Raw genomic sequence first — 12,574 nt, forward strand, 5'->3', positions numbered from 1 at the left:
AAGAGGACGGGGAAGACATCGTGTTGACTGATATTCATGGGAATTTCATCCCAGTATCGAATTCCAGCTCAGAAGAGGACGATCCGTTTTCAGATGATTTTGGTAATAACTACCTGCATTTAGATTTTGACAACAAACGATACACGTCCAAGTTAACATTCAAAGGATCGAGACTAGTGTACTTCACATCAGCATTTGTCAGTTTGTTTCTTGCCTTATTTGGTGCCGAACAAGCCTCGTGTTCCGGGTTGATTGTATTTGATACGTTTAATAAATATTTCAATCACCCGAGTCCTGCCACCATCGGTGTGGTGGTGTCTATATTAGAAATTGGTGCCATGTTGAGTTCGTTGTCGGTGGCCAAGATCTCGGATCTGTTTGGCAGGAAAAGAACCATTCTTCTTGGGACATTCTTGTTTATGGTTGGTGGGAGTTTGCAGACATTTTGTCCCAACATGTTTGTGTTTGGTGTTGGAAGAGTGTTTTCTGGGTTTGGTGTGGGGATTCTATCGACGGTGGTTCCGTCGTATCAGTGTGAAATCAGTCCAAGTGAAGATCGTGGCAAGTTGGTGTGTGCTGAGTTCACCGGGAATATCACTGGGTATGCCATGAGTGTGTGGATTAACTATTTCTGTTATTTCATCCAGGACATTGGTGATACTAGAGACAAGCCCCATTCGTTTTTGGCCAACTTAAGCTGGAGGTTGCCGTTGTTTATCCAAGTGGTCATCGCGTTTGTGTTGTTTCTTGGTGGGTTTTTCATTGTGGAATCGCCAAGATGGTTGCTTGACAACGACATGGACCAACAGGGGTTCCATGTGTTGGCATTGTTGTATGATTCCCACAGTGACGACAGCAAACCAAGGAATGAGTTCTTCATGATCAAGAATAATATCCTCCAGGAAAGAGAAACCACCCCGAAGCTGCAACGTACATGGAGACACTTGTTGAGTCATTTCAAGATCCGAGTCTTTGTTGCTTGCTCGTCGTTGATCTTTGCCCAGTTCAATGGTATCAATATCATCTCGTACTATGCACCATTGGTTTTTGAGCAAGCGGGGTTCAACAACTCCAGTGCGTTGCTCATGACGGGGATCAATGGGATTATTTACTTGTTGTCCACGATTCCAACATGGTTCTTGGTTGACCGATGGGGAAGAAGACCCATTCTTATCACGAGTGGTATTGCCATGGGTATATGTCTATTCCTCGTGGCGGTGTTCATGCTCTTGGACAAGGGTTATACACCTACATTGGTGGCTATTTTAGTTATCATCTACAATGCATCGTTTGGATTTGGGTTTGGCCCGATCCCGTTCTTGTTGCTGAGTGAATCGTATCCGTTGTCAGTGCGTTCGAAAGGAGCTTCATTAGCCGTGGCGTGCAATTGGTTTAGTAATTTTGTTGTTGGGTTGATGACACCGATCTTGAAGGAACTGATCAAATGGGCGATGTACTTATTCCCAGCAAGTTCATGTGTGATGAGTGTTGTTGTTGTGATGTTGTTCTATCCAGAAACGAAAGGAGTTGAATTGGAAGAGATTGATCGAGTATTTGAGGAGTTCTATGCTACGAGTACGATGAAGAGAGTGAAACTAAAAGGATTACGTAGACGCAAGAGTAGAAAGAACAAACATCAAGGGAAGTATAGTAGATTGAATGATGATGCCTTTGAGATGGTGGGATTAGATGAGATGGATTATGAAAGTCATGAACCTAGCAGACGTGAGATGCTATAGTTTATGTAGAAGATTTACACTAGTAACTATTCAATTTTTATAAAGTATACAAAAGAAAAATGCTATTTGATATTTGCATGAATTAAGTTGGTTATTTTTCTCTAGTAGAGTGGAACCAATGGTGTTGATCGTGGTTCTAATTAATAAGGAAAGGACGTTTTGTTAAAATTTAAAAGGATCGCAGTTACGATTGCAAGATGAAACAAAACTCAATTTGACAGGTCGTGGGAGTGCGGAGTTTTAGTAATTGTACAAAAGCCATGAGTTGAGATGGCAATAAATTTATAGAATGCCTATCAATCGGCACTTTCTCTTGAAAAGGGCTTGTTTTGTTTCTTCATTTTCTTATTCAACAAGGCAATGAAAAAAAAGACCAAACCACACTCATAGTAAACAGAATGGTGTCGTTCGGTTTGCTTGTTTCCTTGTTTGAGTTTTATTAATCTCCTACAAAAAAAAAAGTGTAACAGTGCATTCCATTTCTGTGCCCGGGCATTTATCTTTTCTTTTTCTTTGTTTTATTAATTTCTTTACATTGCCGTTATCCTAACCATCTCGGGTATCAGCAAAAGATGACTCTTTTGGTTAGTATCAAAACCCACGTTGGTTTCAAGTTCTTAGATGCTTACACGTTGCACCAGCAATTATAAGTTCTTATAAATTAGTCAAATGGTTAGCTTCTTTGACGGTGATATGTGTTCATTCTTGTATTGTTAGTCGTGTGGTAAGAGAAAAAGCACGAGAAATGCCAGGTAGTTACGTGGCGTTTAATTCATAGTGCATTTGCCCCAATGCAAGTTTCGATTTTGTGGTGATTCTATTGCACCAGTATTTAGTTTAGTGTGTGAAAACAGATATGTGCATGGAAATAAGGTCTCCTTTGCATTTTTTGGGGATAGTGACAGCCAATTAAAAACGAATGACAGTAATGCACCATGTCAGATCAATGTGACTGGTTAGAATTGTCCTCAGATTGCTTGGTATTTCTCCTGTTTGGTTACATTACTATTGTATGGATTAAACTCTCTTTAGTGATAGATGAAGAAAAGGTTGTGAGCGATGTGCGTCAACCATTTGCCCGTTAAATATTTGTGAGGTGTTAAAAAATAAGTTTCTTTTTTTTTTGTTGTTGTTGTTGTTTTCTTGATGTTGCACAAAACAAATCTCTCTTCTTTTTTTTTCTCACATTTGCACACATTCTTCTTCTTGTTCTTCTATTTCACGGATATAATACCCAGTTTATTCTCTCCTTTTTTTTTATTAACTGAAATCCAATTAAATTCTATTCAATAATAATAATATTAATTATATCTAAGTTTTACACTCGGGCGGTTAATCTGTTTGCTGTTATTATTATTTATTCTCCATAGATTATATTCACATTCATTCATCCATTTATTCTTTTTCCTCTCCACCATCAAAGTTATGGCAGTTTCAACAGACCAACATCTACATCATTCAATTACTGAAAAAGACAACTACGACACTTTAGGTCTACCCGGAATGCCGTTAAACTCAGATCATTTGAGTCAGAAATTACTGGACTTGATACCTCCATCACCTCAATTTTATAATAATAATGATAATAAAATACCATATCCACATCCACATCATCTTCAACACCATTCTAGCCATGAAAAACGTCTACTAAGACACAAGCTGTCTAAAAGATTAAATATGAAACGATCATTTAACTTAAGCAATCTCAAGAATTCCAACTCCGTAGACTCCCATCCGCTAACTGATAGTGACGAATTAAACGAGAATGATGACAGTAATAATGACGATACTGAATTAATGGAACTAGATGAATATGATTCAGATGAAGTGTCTTGTAATTCCTGTCTGTCTACTCCATCGAAATCAAACTTTAGTTTCCTGTTTGATACCCAATCATTAACTATTCCAAGTATACCCATGCAAAAACCACAATCGTATTCAAATACATCAATACTATCATCACTGACAGGTTCATCTCTCAGTTTATCTATTCTGACACGAACTCCATCTTCAATTTCATCAAGAGCATATATTCCTACATCTACAAGCACTGTTTCTTACTCGCCAGTTACTACCGTTTCTATACCTGCATCTACATCGTTACCATCAACTTCCGGAAGAGACAAGAGCTTGTGCCGTTCTCCTTCTAGTGATTCGTTATATGTGATATTAAAGAAGTCCACTCCCAGTCCATCCCCACTTGGAAACAACTCCGGTGTAAAGTCAATGTACTCCAATCTCACATCATCATTGAAATCATTCAGAAATAAGTTGTCTTTGTATAATAAAGAGAATCTTATTAGTTATATCGTGGATTCACCTCGACTCACAGATGACAAACTCCCACAAATTCCAGAATTGGAAAACGAGGTTGTGAATGAAACTGATGATCCGGTTGACCAAGATCATGTGATGCAAGAGTTGACAACGTTTAAAAGTTCAGGACCTCATCACTGTAGTAATAAGCTAGGGCTCACGAGAGTTAAATTCAAGACTAGGGAACAACGATCAAATAGAGAATTTTTACGATTATATGCATTTGATCATCATGCCAGAACCAAATCACGGGTATTGCCTAATAGTATGAGTCCAGACGAGATCAAAAAAATTATCAAGAAGCATCCACATATAAAGAAATTCCATTATGATTATAATATCCAGAGAATATCGAACTTGTCAAAGGATAAACTCTGGAGTAATGTTATTTTGCCTCCACGTAGTGATGAAAGTCCTGGATTGTTTATAGACGGAGAGAATTACATCTGTATTGAAGAAGTAGATGAGGATGAATTATCGCTGGGCTATTCTATCGTACGAAAACAAGGAGGATATATGCCCTGGGTTTTGAAACAAAGTATCAGACCAGCGGGTGTATTACCTAAAAGTAAGTGTATTTTTAATAGTGAAGCTCCAAATAGTGGAGTAACTAATTGTCAATTCACTGTTAAAGGCTGGTGTAACCCTAGATGGGTTGATATCAGTAAAGAATAATAAATAGGTTTTCAATAGATTATTATAACTGTACATAGTCTTTGAAATGATATGAATAATTCAGATTGATGCATTTTTTTAAGATCTCACATAATTTTGCAACTTTAATTTCTGACTGCGTGTCGTTTTTGTTCGTTTTGTTCTTGCTAGCAATTAGGGTTGTAACCCTAACTGCGATTTCTTTTTTTTTTTTCCTCATTCTTTTTTTTTTTTTTTCCATTTTCTTTACTTACTGCGCTCATTGGTTTTGTCGCACACAATGTGTGGTGCGAAAGCTGCTGGGCCTCTGATGCTCACTCATACAAAAACAAATTTTTCATCTTTCACCAGTGGTATATCCAGTTCTTATCAACCGTATTAACCACATCTCACAATGGCTCCAAAAGGTAAAAAGGTCGCTCCAGCTCCATTAGCTGCTAAATCCGCCAAATCCGCTGAATCTAAGAACCCATTATTGGAATCTACCCCAAAGAACTTCGGTATTGGTCAATCTGTTCAACCAAAGAGAAACTTGTCCAGATTCGTCAAATGGCCAGCTTACGTTAGATTACAAAGACAAAAGAAAATCTTGTCTATGAGATTGAAGGTTCCACCATCTATTGCTCAATTTTCTCAAACTTTGGACAAAAACACTGCTGCTCAAGCTTTCAAATTGTTCAACAAATACAGACCAGAAACTGCTGCTGAAAAGAAAGAAAGATTGACCAAAGAAGCCGCTGCTATTGCTGAAGGTAAATCCGCCAAGGATGTTTCTCCAAAACCAGTTGTTGTCAAATACGGTTTGAACCACGTTGTTTCCTTGGTTGAAAACAAGAAAGCTAAATTGGTTTTGATTGCCAACGATGTTGACCCAATTGAATTGGTTATTTTCTTGCCAGCTTTATGTAAAAAGATGGGTGTTCCATACGCCATTGTTAAAGGTAAGGCTAGATTGGGAACTTTGGTTCACCAAAAAACTTCTGCTGTTGCTGCTTTGACTGAAGTTAACTCTGCTGATGAAGCTGAATTATCTAAATTGGTCTCTACCATCAACGCTAACTTCATTGAAAAATACGAAGATAACAGAAGACACTGGGGTGGTGGTATCATGGGTTCTAAAGCCAACGACAAGATTGCTAAAAGAGCCAAGGCTGCCGCTGCTGCTGCCACTGCTAACTAAATAGTATAAAGGTCATATAAATATAGGTCATTGTACGAAATAGTTGTATATTATTAAAATATTAATGTTTGATAAAAAAGATAAGAATAATGTATTAAAGGTAATTGTAGCACTGGTTTATGTTCATGGTGTGTAGCCCCAATACCCTGTCTATTCTGATCTGTTATTTTTGATGACATTTTCATGAAATATTTGTACGAATTCTACAACAAAATCGTAAAGAATTAGTAATTCATAACTAAGACCACATCAAACTGATATTGTTGAACTTATTCTAGTACGAATCATACAAGAACGACCTCACATACTTCAAGTGCAAGAACTACATCAACTCAATATCTTCATGGGGGGGGGGGGGGAAGGCTATGAGAGTACTTGACGCGGTTTGAATTTCATTTTACAACAGGGCCCGGCTGCCAGGCGAGACAAAACAAAAACAAAATGTTGACAAAAAAAAAAAGTAAACAAAATGTTTGATCTCTGATCTGTTTGTTTTTACAACACAGGATACCCACTAACCAATCACACACATTCATATATCACCACCAACCCAAACAGAAGAATAGAACTTAATATGAATGAAATCACTACCAATCATGAACTGATGGTAGAGCAATTGTATGGGTTTATCACTAGTTTGGTATTTCCCGAGGCTGAGTCTCCTCCGATATGCAAAGAGGATGAAACAGCATTGGAGAGGTTCATATCAAACTTACAACAGGATACATTGTTCATAGTTCAGTCTTCAAATAACGAAGGTCATAAGATTTCAAATGACATATCTGATTTTGATTGTTTATACAAAGAATTATCCACATTTATCATCATAATTAAATCAAAGGGAATACTTAATGACGAGATCCCCCTTACACGACAATTAAACATTATCACCATTCCGATTTCAAATACCGATGATAATGAAGAGACTAATGATCTGTTTGAAAAACTTAGGCTTGCTATTAATATGGGGTTGGCACCATATTTTGATTTAATTTCTGCAACTAATGAAGAATCTGCATTGATGATGACAAAGAAAAAGTTTAACGAATTATCATTGGCATTACAGCATTTACAACAAAGAATTCATATACCCGACTTATTGGCAACTACTCACCCGAGAATAAAACAATTGATTGAGAAAAACGAAATTGATAACATTGACGATTTAATTGAAGATACGGCATTATTGAATGAATTAACATCCATAGCCAATAATTGGATTAAACAGATTCAATCAATTACTAGATTAACTCATGAACCATCTGATGGAGCTAGTATTACTGAAGATATCCAATTCTGGAAGTCCATGGATTCTGTATTGGCATCATTAAACCAACAAATTGCATCTTCTGAAATTAAGTTGACGAGAGAAATATTGAGCAAAGGGAAGAGATTTCATATTACATTGGGATTTGAAAATGATACTGGCTTGAATGAGAAGATTTCAGAAACAAGATTGTACAATTCATTTTTGAAAGAGCTACCAATAAACGACTTGATCATAATAACTGATGATGATGATCTTGAAAAATTCGACATTGTGATTGCTAGTATATTTAGCCATTTGAAACTGAAGTTAAATCTATTGCCACTAGAGAGAGCAGTCAAGTCTGTGGAAGTTATACTTAATGATATTACATCAAAGTTTCAGGAGCTCTTAGGAACTCATGATGTGATGTCTTTATCGCAACAGAAGTTTGAACAATTATATGATTTATGCCAAAAAGAACTTGGAATTATTGAGGCAAATATTAAGTATGTGATCAACTTGTTAAGGGAATTATTGAGAAAGAGACAAGAAAAATTTAAAATTATCACTATTGACCAAAGCAAATTTGAACAGATCCGTGAAAGATTAGATCATCTTAAGCTGTTTAGGATTAACCATCAAAATTTGTTGTCAAGTATTGACAACATTTTACCAATCGATGAAAAGTTAGACAGTTTAACTAGACTTAGGGATGCTTACAACAAGCATATAATACCTATAAATGCAGTTGATATAACTCATCAAGGAAAATTAGTTTGGTCAATGAATGAACAAGCGTATCTACAAGTTTTCCATGAGCTAAATACCTTGGTTATTAAAAGAATAAACACTTTCTTTGCCGATGCTACTAAGTTTATCGATGTGATTTCAATTTACAAGAAATTTTTCCAGTCTAAAGGCGCCAGTACCTTATTACTACTGATTAGTGATGAACATAAATTGAAGATTTTATCATTAGCAGACAAGGAAATAATGCAATTGGTCGAGATGAATTCAAGCTCTGGGAATAAATCAACCTACGAAGATATCAAATGGAAAATTCATGCTACTAATAAGTTGATGTTTTATCGTGAATTTTTAAGGTCATTCTTGGGTGATAATTGGAAAAACTATTCAATGGGTGCAAAAGTAGATACCACCACCAGCAGGTTAATCACAAGTTTGGATACCGATGCAGCCGTTCAATCCTGGATTGACACTGAAGTCAATCATAAAATGCCTACTTATAATATGGGTACTATAATTAAAATTAACGAAAGCTCCAGCGGTTTATTTGATTTACTGGTAAATTTCAGTTTTAACACTTTTGATATTTACAGCCAACTAAATCAGTTTCATCATTTAGGATATCAGATTCCTTCTTCTGTATTGTTGGAATATCAGAAAGTAAATCAGTTATACCCACTTGCTACTGGAGTTTACGACCATATTCAATTGCTCAACAAAATATTCAACCACGACCTAAGGTCCAAATACGGCGAGTCATACGGGTTTCTCATTAGCGCGCAAATCAAAAAAGTCGATTTTGCACTAAGAGAGATTCGTGAAGTAGAATGGATGCATTTACTACAAGCTACAGAATTATTAAAGTTAGACGATCCTTTACTCAAATCGTCCAACAATTTAGTCGAATATCAATCATTGGAGAAGTTATCCAGTTTTGAAGAAGCAATTACACAACTCAATGTTCAATTGACCAAGTTAGAAAACTTTGAGAAGGTTATGGAGAATTCAAGATTTTTATTGAGAACCACCCCATTTGAATTTTCATATATTGAGAATGAGTTAAAAATGCTACAACAACATTTCAACAATATCTCCTTAGAAAATGTCGAAAATATTGGCGAGTTAGCCAGTTTAATCAATAATGAGGTAATGTTCATTTTGAGTACCCGTTTACAGACCCAACTATTAATATTCAATGCTAAAGTACTTGAATGTATTGACGATGATGAAGTTGATATTGTTGAACTTGAGAAATACAAACTAGAGTTTCCTGTAATTCAGCACAATCTAGTTTTCCAAGAAGAGTCTTTCATTATCGAACCATCGTTGGCAGGAGGAAAGCAACAAGCATTGGAGCAAATAAATCAGATTGTAAAAATAGTTGAAAACCAACACATCATTCGAGAACTCACATCAGCAAGCAGTAAATTCACATCCATTTTGGACATAGATACTACGCAGACAGAGTTAAACAAAGCTATGAGGGAAATTGAAGTGTTATATGATGAAGCAGAGGAGTATATTTCGCAATGGAACTTACTACAATACTTGTGGGAATTGAACTTAGATTCCGAAGAAGATTTCGATAAAATTTTCAAATCTGACGAAGATGTAGCGTCTTGGTTTACGGTTACTCAAGAGATATTAAGTTATAGAAAAATCTATGATAGACCTGAACTGGTGAAGAATTTTGGTAAATTATTCTCCATCAATTTTGCAAAAGTACAGAATAGAGTTGCTTTGAAATTTGATGAGTTTCAAAAGCTGTTGTTACATAAATTTGCTATTAAAGCTCAAACGGAATTTGTTGCATTTAATCGTCAGTTACTCAATGCCAAAAAAATCCTTGAAGTACCACTCCAATTCCATGGAACCATTGAAAATTTAGTTTCCAATATTGATCATTATTTGAATTTCAATGCTAGCTTTGTCAGTTGGAAATCTACATTGGAAACATTATCAAAAATCCAAATTTTCTTGATGAGATACAGATATAAGTTCCCAGTAGAATGGTTATATGTTGAACAATTGGAGAATAACATCTCAATGGTTCAAACACTTTTGGATAAAAAGAAATTACTCATTGAAGAGAACTTGGAAGTTCTTGCATCAAAAATCAAATCAGAAGCGGCCAAAGCTAATGATTCTGTAAATTCCTTAGGCAAAGAGTGGCAAGTTAAGAAACCTATTGGTGGCAGTTTGAATCCTGGTATTGCTATGGTTGATTTAGGCAACTTTGAAAAAAGATTTGGCAAATTACATGGGTATATCAAGTCCATTGGAAATATTTCCAAACATTTCAACATATCTATTCCTTCGTTTGAAGATACACTGGTATCACTAGAAGAGATCAAGGATCTTAAATCTGTTTGGTCATCTGTGAATGTCTTGTGGGAAGAACTTGAGAGATTAAAGCAAACCAAATGGAATGAGCTTCAACCTAGACAACTTCATCATCAATTAGATGATTTGCTAAACATGGCAAGAAATTTGCCCATAAATGTCAGACAATATACTGCTGTAGATGAAATCCAAAATTCTGTTAAAATGTATTTGAAGAACCATCAAAAGCTTTCAGATTTGAGAAATGAATCCATGAAGCCACGACACTGGAAAATTTTGTTAAGTCAGCTAGGAATGCCAAGTATAGAATACGAGAAGTTAACTGTTGGCGATGTTTGGGCTTTGAATTTTACTTTGAATATCCAGACTATTAATGCTATTATTGAGCAAGCTGGTAATGAACAAACAATCGAAGAAAATTTGAAAAACATCAATTCTAACTGGTCAACCATTACTTTTGAGTTGTTCAATTATGAGAATAAATGCCGTCTTGTGAAAAACTGGGAGCTGTTGTTTGATCAATGCAACATCGACATGAATGCGTTGGCAAGTATGAAGAACTCACCATATTTCGGTTCATTTGAAAGAGAAATAAGTGAATTGGAGAAGAAATTGACTCAATTGTTTGTTATTTTGGATACTTGGATTGAAGTTCAACGTCAATGGTTGTACCTCGAAGGGGTCTTTGGAAACGAAAACAATGATATTAAGAACTTGTTACCAATTGAAAGTTCAAGATTTAACAACATCAGCTATGAGTTTTTGACATTGTTAAAGAGAATTTATAAATTCAACTTGGTGATTGATATTGTCTTGATTGGTGATTTAAGATCAAAGATGACCAAGTTTTCCGACAGTTTAACCAAAGTCAGAAAGTCATTAACTGAGTATCTTGAGAAACAAAGAGAATTGTTTCCTAGATTTTACTTTATTGGTAATGAGGATTTATTAGAAATAATGGGAGGTACAAATGACATTTCCCGAATCAATAATCATTTGAAGAAAATGTTCAGCGGGATTCAAAGCTTGCAATATACAAAGGAAAGTTCCTCCATTACAGGCGTTATAAGTGAACAAGGTGAGATATTAAGCTTGCGCACCCCAGTATCTTTGATTAAATTCAACAGATTGAACGAATGGTTAAGAGAAATGGAACTCGAAGTGAAATTAACCATGTCTCAATTAGTTAAAGAACATTTGGCGTACTGGGAAGAAAAATTGTATAACAAGGACGTGAATTTGTTACAACTCATTGATTCCGTCCCAGCACAAGTTGGAACCTTGTTACAACAAATTACTTTTACTAGAGCAGTAGAGAAAGCTGATGGTAGCCAGTTGAAAGCATTGTACGAAGATTTGTGTCGAGCAATTCAATCACTTACCCGTATTATTGGATCAGATATTCTGGAGTTAACAAGAAAGAAGATTCAGTATTTAATTATTGAGATCATTCATCAAAGAGACATAGCTCACAGATTAGTTCTGGCTGATGATGAATCCGAAAGGAAGTTTATTTGGAGTCTTCAACAAAAATTCTATTACAATAATCTGGAATCTGATTTACTCAAGAGTTTGGTGATTCGGCAAGCAAATTCAGAATTTATCTATGGATTTGAATATTTGGGAATACCGGAAAAATTAGCATACACACCTTTAACTGATGATTGTTTCTTATCGTTGGGACAAGCAATCGCGCAGAAACAAGGTGGCTCTCCATTTGGTCCTGCTGGTACCGGTAAAACTGAAACGGTTAAAGCATTGGGTCACAATTTAGGTAAGATGGTGATAGTTTTCTGTTGTGACGAATCGTTCGATTTCCAGTCTATGGGTAGAATTTTCCTTGGTTTATGTAAAGTGGGCATTTGGGGATGTTTTGATGAATTCAATAGATTGGATGATAAAAGTTTGAGTGCTATTTCTTCTCAAATTGAAAACATTGAATTTGGGTTGAAGAATCCGGCATCATTCATTTCAGTGTCGGAAAGGAATATCAAAATCAATTCAGAGACTGGTATTTTCATAACTATGAATCCTGGTTATGCTGGTAGAGTTGAGTTGCCAGAAAACTTGAAAAAGTTATTTAGAAGTTTCTCCATGGAAACCCCGGATAGTGAAATAATTGTTGAGATTTTGCTTACTTCACAGACGTTCGAATATTCGAAAGAATTGGCTGGTGTGATTGTACCATTTTTCAGAGAGTTATCAAGTGAAACTTCAAAACAATTACATTATGATTTCGGATTACGTGCATTGAAGAATACTTTAGTACGCTGTGGTCAAGCAAAGCGAAATGCACAAGTTCGTGATGATCAAAGGTATGAAAGAACTTGAGTACAGGTTGGTGGA

General features: G+C 35.8%; 4 protein-coding genes across 4 annotated transcripts; all 4 read left to right on the forward strand. All coding sequences in view use genetic code 12, as the record gives it.

The window, feature by feature from the left end:
- Positions 1-338: 338 nt before the first annotated feature.
- On the forward strand, positions 339-1,739 carry CTRG_02514 (sugar porter family MFS transporter; the record flags this gene model as incomplete). Its single annotated transcript, XM_002548171.1, has 1 exon — positions 339-1,739. The coding sequence occupies one exon, from the start codon at positions 339-341 to the stop codon at positions 1,737-1,739; it is 1,401 nt and encodes a 466-aa protein (XP_002548217.1).
- A 1,425-nt stretch (positions 1,740-3,164) lies between these two features.
- CTRG_02515 (uncharacterized protein) lies at positions 3,165-4,730 on the forward strand (the record flags this gene model as incomplete). The annotated part of the gene is made up of 1 exon (XM_002548172.1): positions 3,165-4,730. The coding sequence occupies one exon, from the start codon at positions 3,165-3,167 to the stop codon at positions 4,728-4,730; it is 1,566 nt and encodes a 521-aa protein (XP_002548218.1).
- Positions 4,731-5,103: 373 nt separating this feature from the next.
- Positions 5,104-5,889, forward strand: RPL8B (60S ribosomal protein eL8; the record flags this gene model as incomplete). Its single annotated transcript, XM_002548173.1, has 1 exon — positions 5,104-5,889. The coding sequence occupies one exon, from the start codon at positions 5,104-5,106 to the stop codon at positions 5,887-5,889; it is 786 nt and encodes a 261-aa protein (XP_002548219.1).
- A 574-nt stretch (positions 5,890-6,463) lies between these two features.
- CTRG_02517 (uncharacterized protein) lies at positions 6,464-12,559 on the forward strand (the record flags this gene model as incomplete). Its single annotated transcript, XM_002548174.1, has 1 exon — positions 6,464-12,559. One exon carries the CDS (start codon positions 6,464-6,466, stop codon positions 12,557-12,559), a length of 6,096 nt encoding a protein of 2,031 aa, XP_002548220.1.
- Positions 12,560-12,574: the final 15 nt, after the last annotated feature.

The sequence above is a fragment of the Candida tropicalis genome (assembly GCF_000006335.3).
Source record: "Candida tropicalis MYA-3404 genomic scaffold supercont3.3, whole genome shotgun sequence".
Taxonomy (NCBI): domain Eukaryota; kingdom Fungi; phylum Ascomycota; class Pichiomycetes; order Serinales; family Debaryomycetaceae; genus Candida; species Candida tropicalis.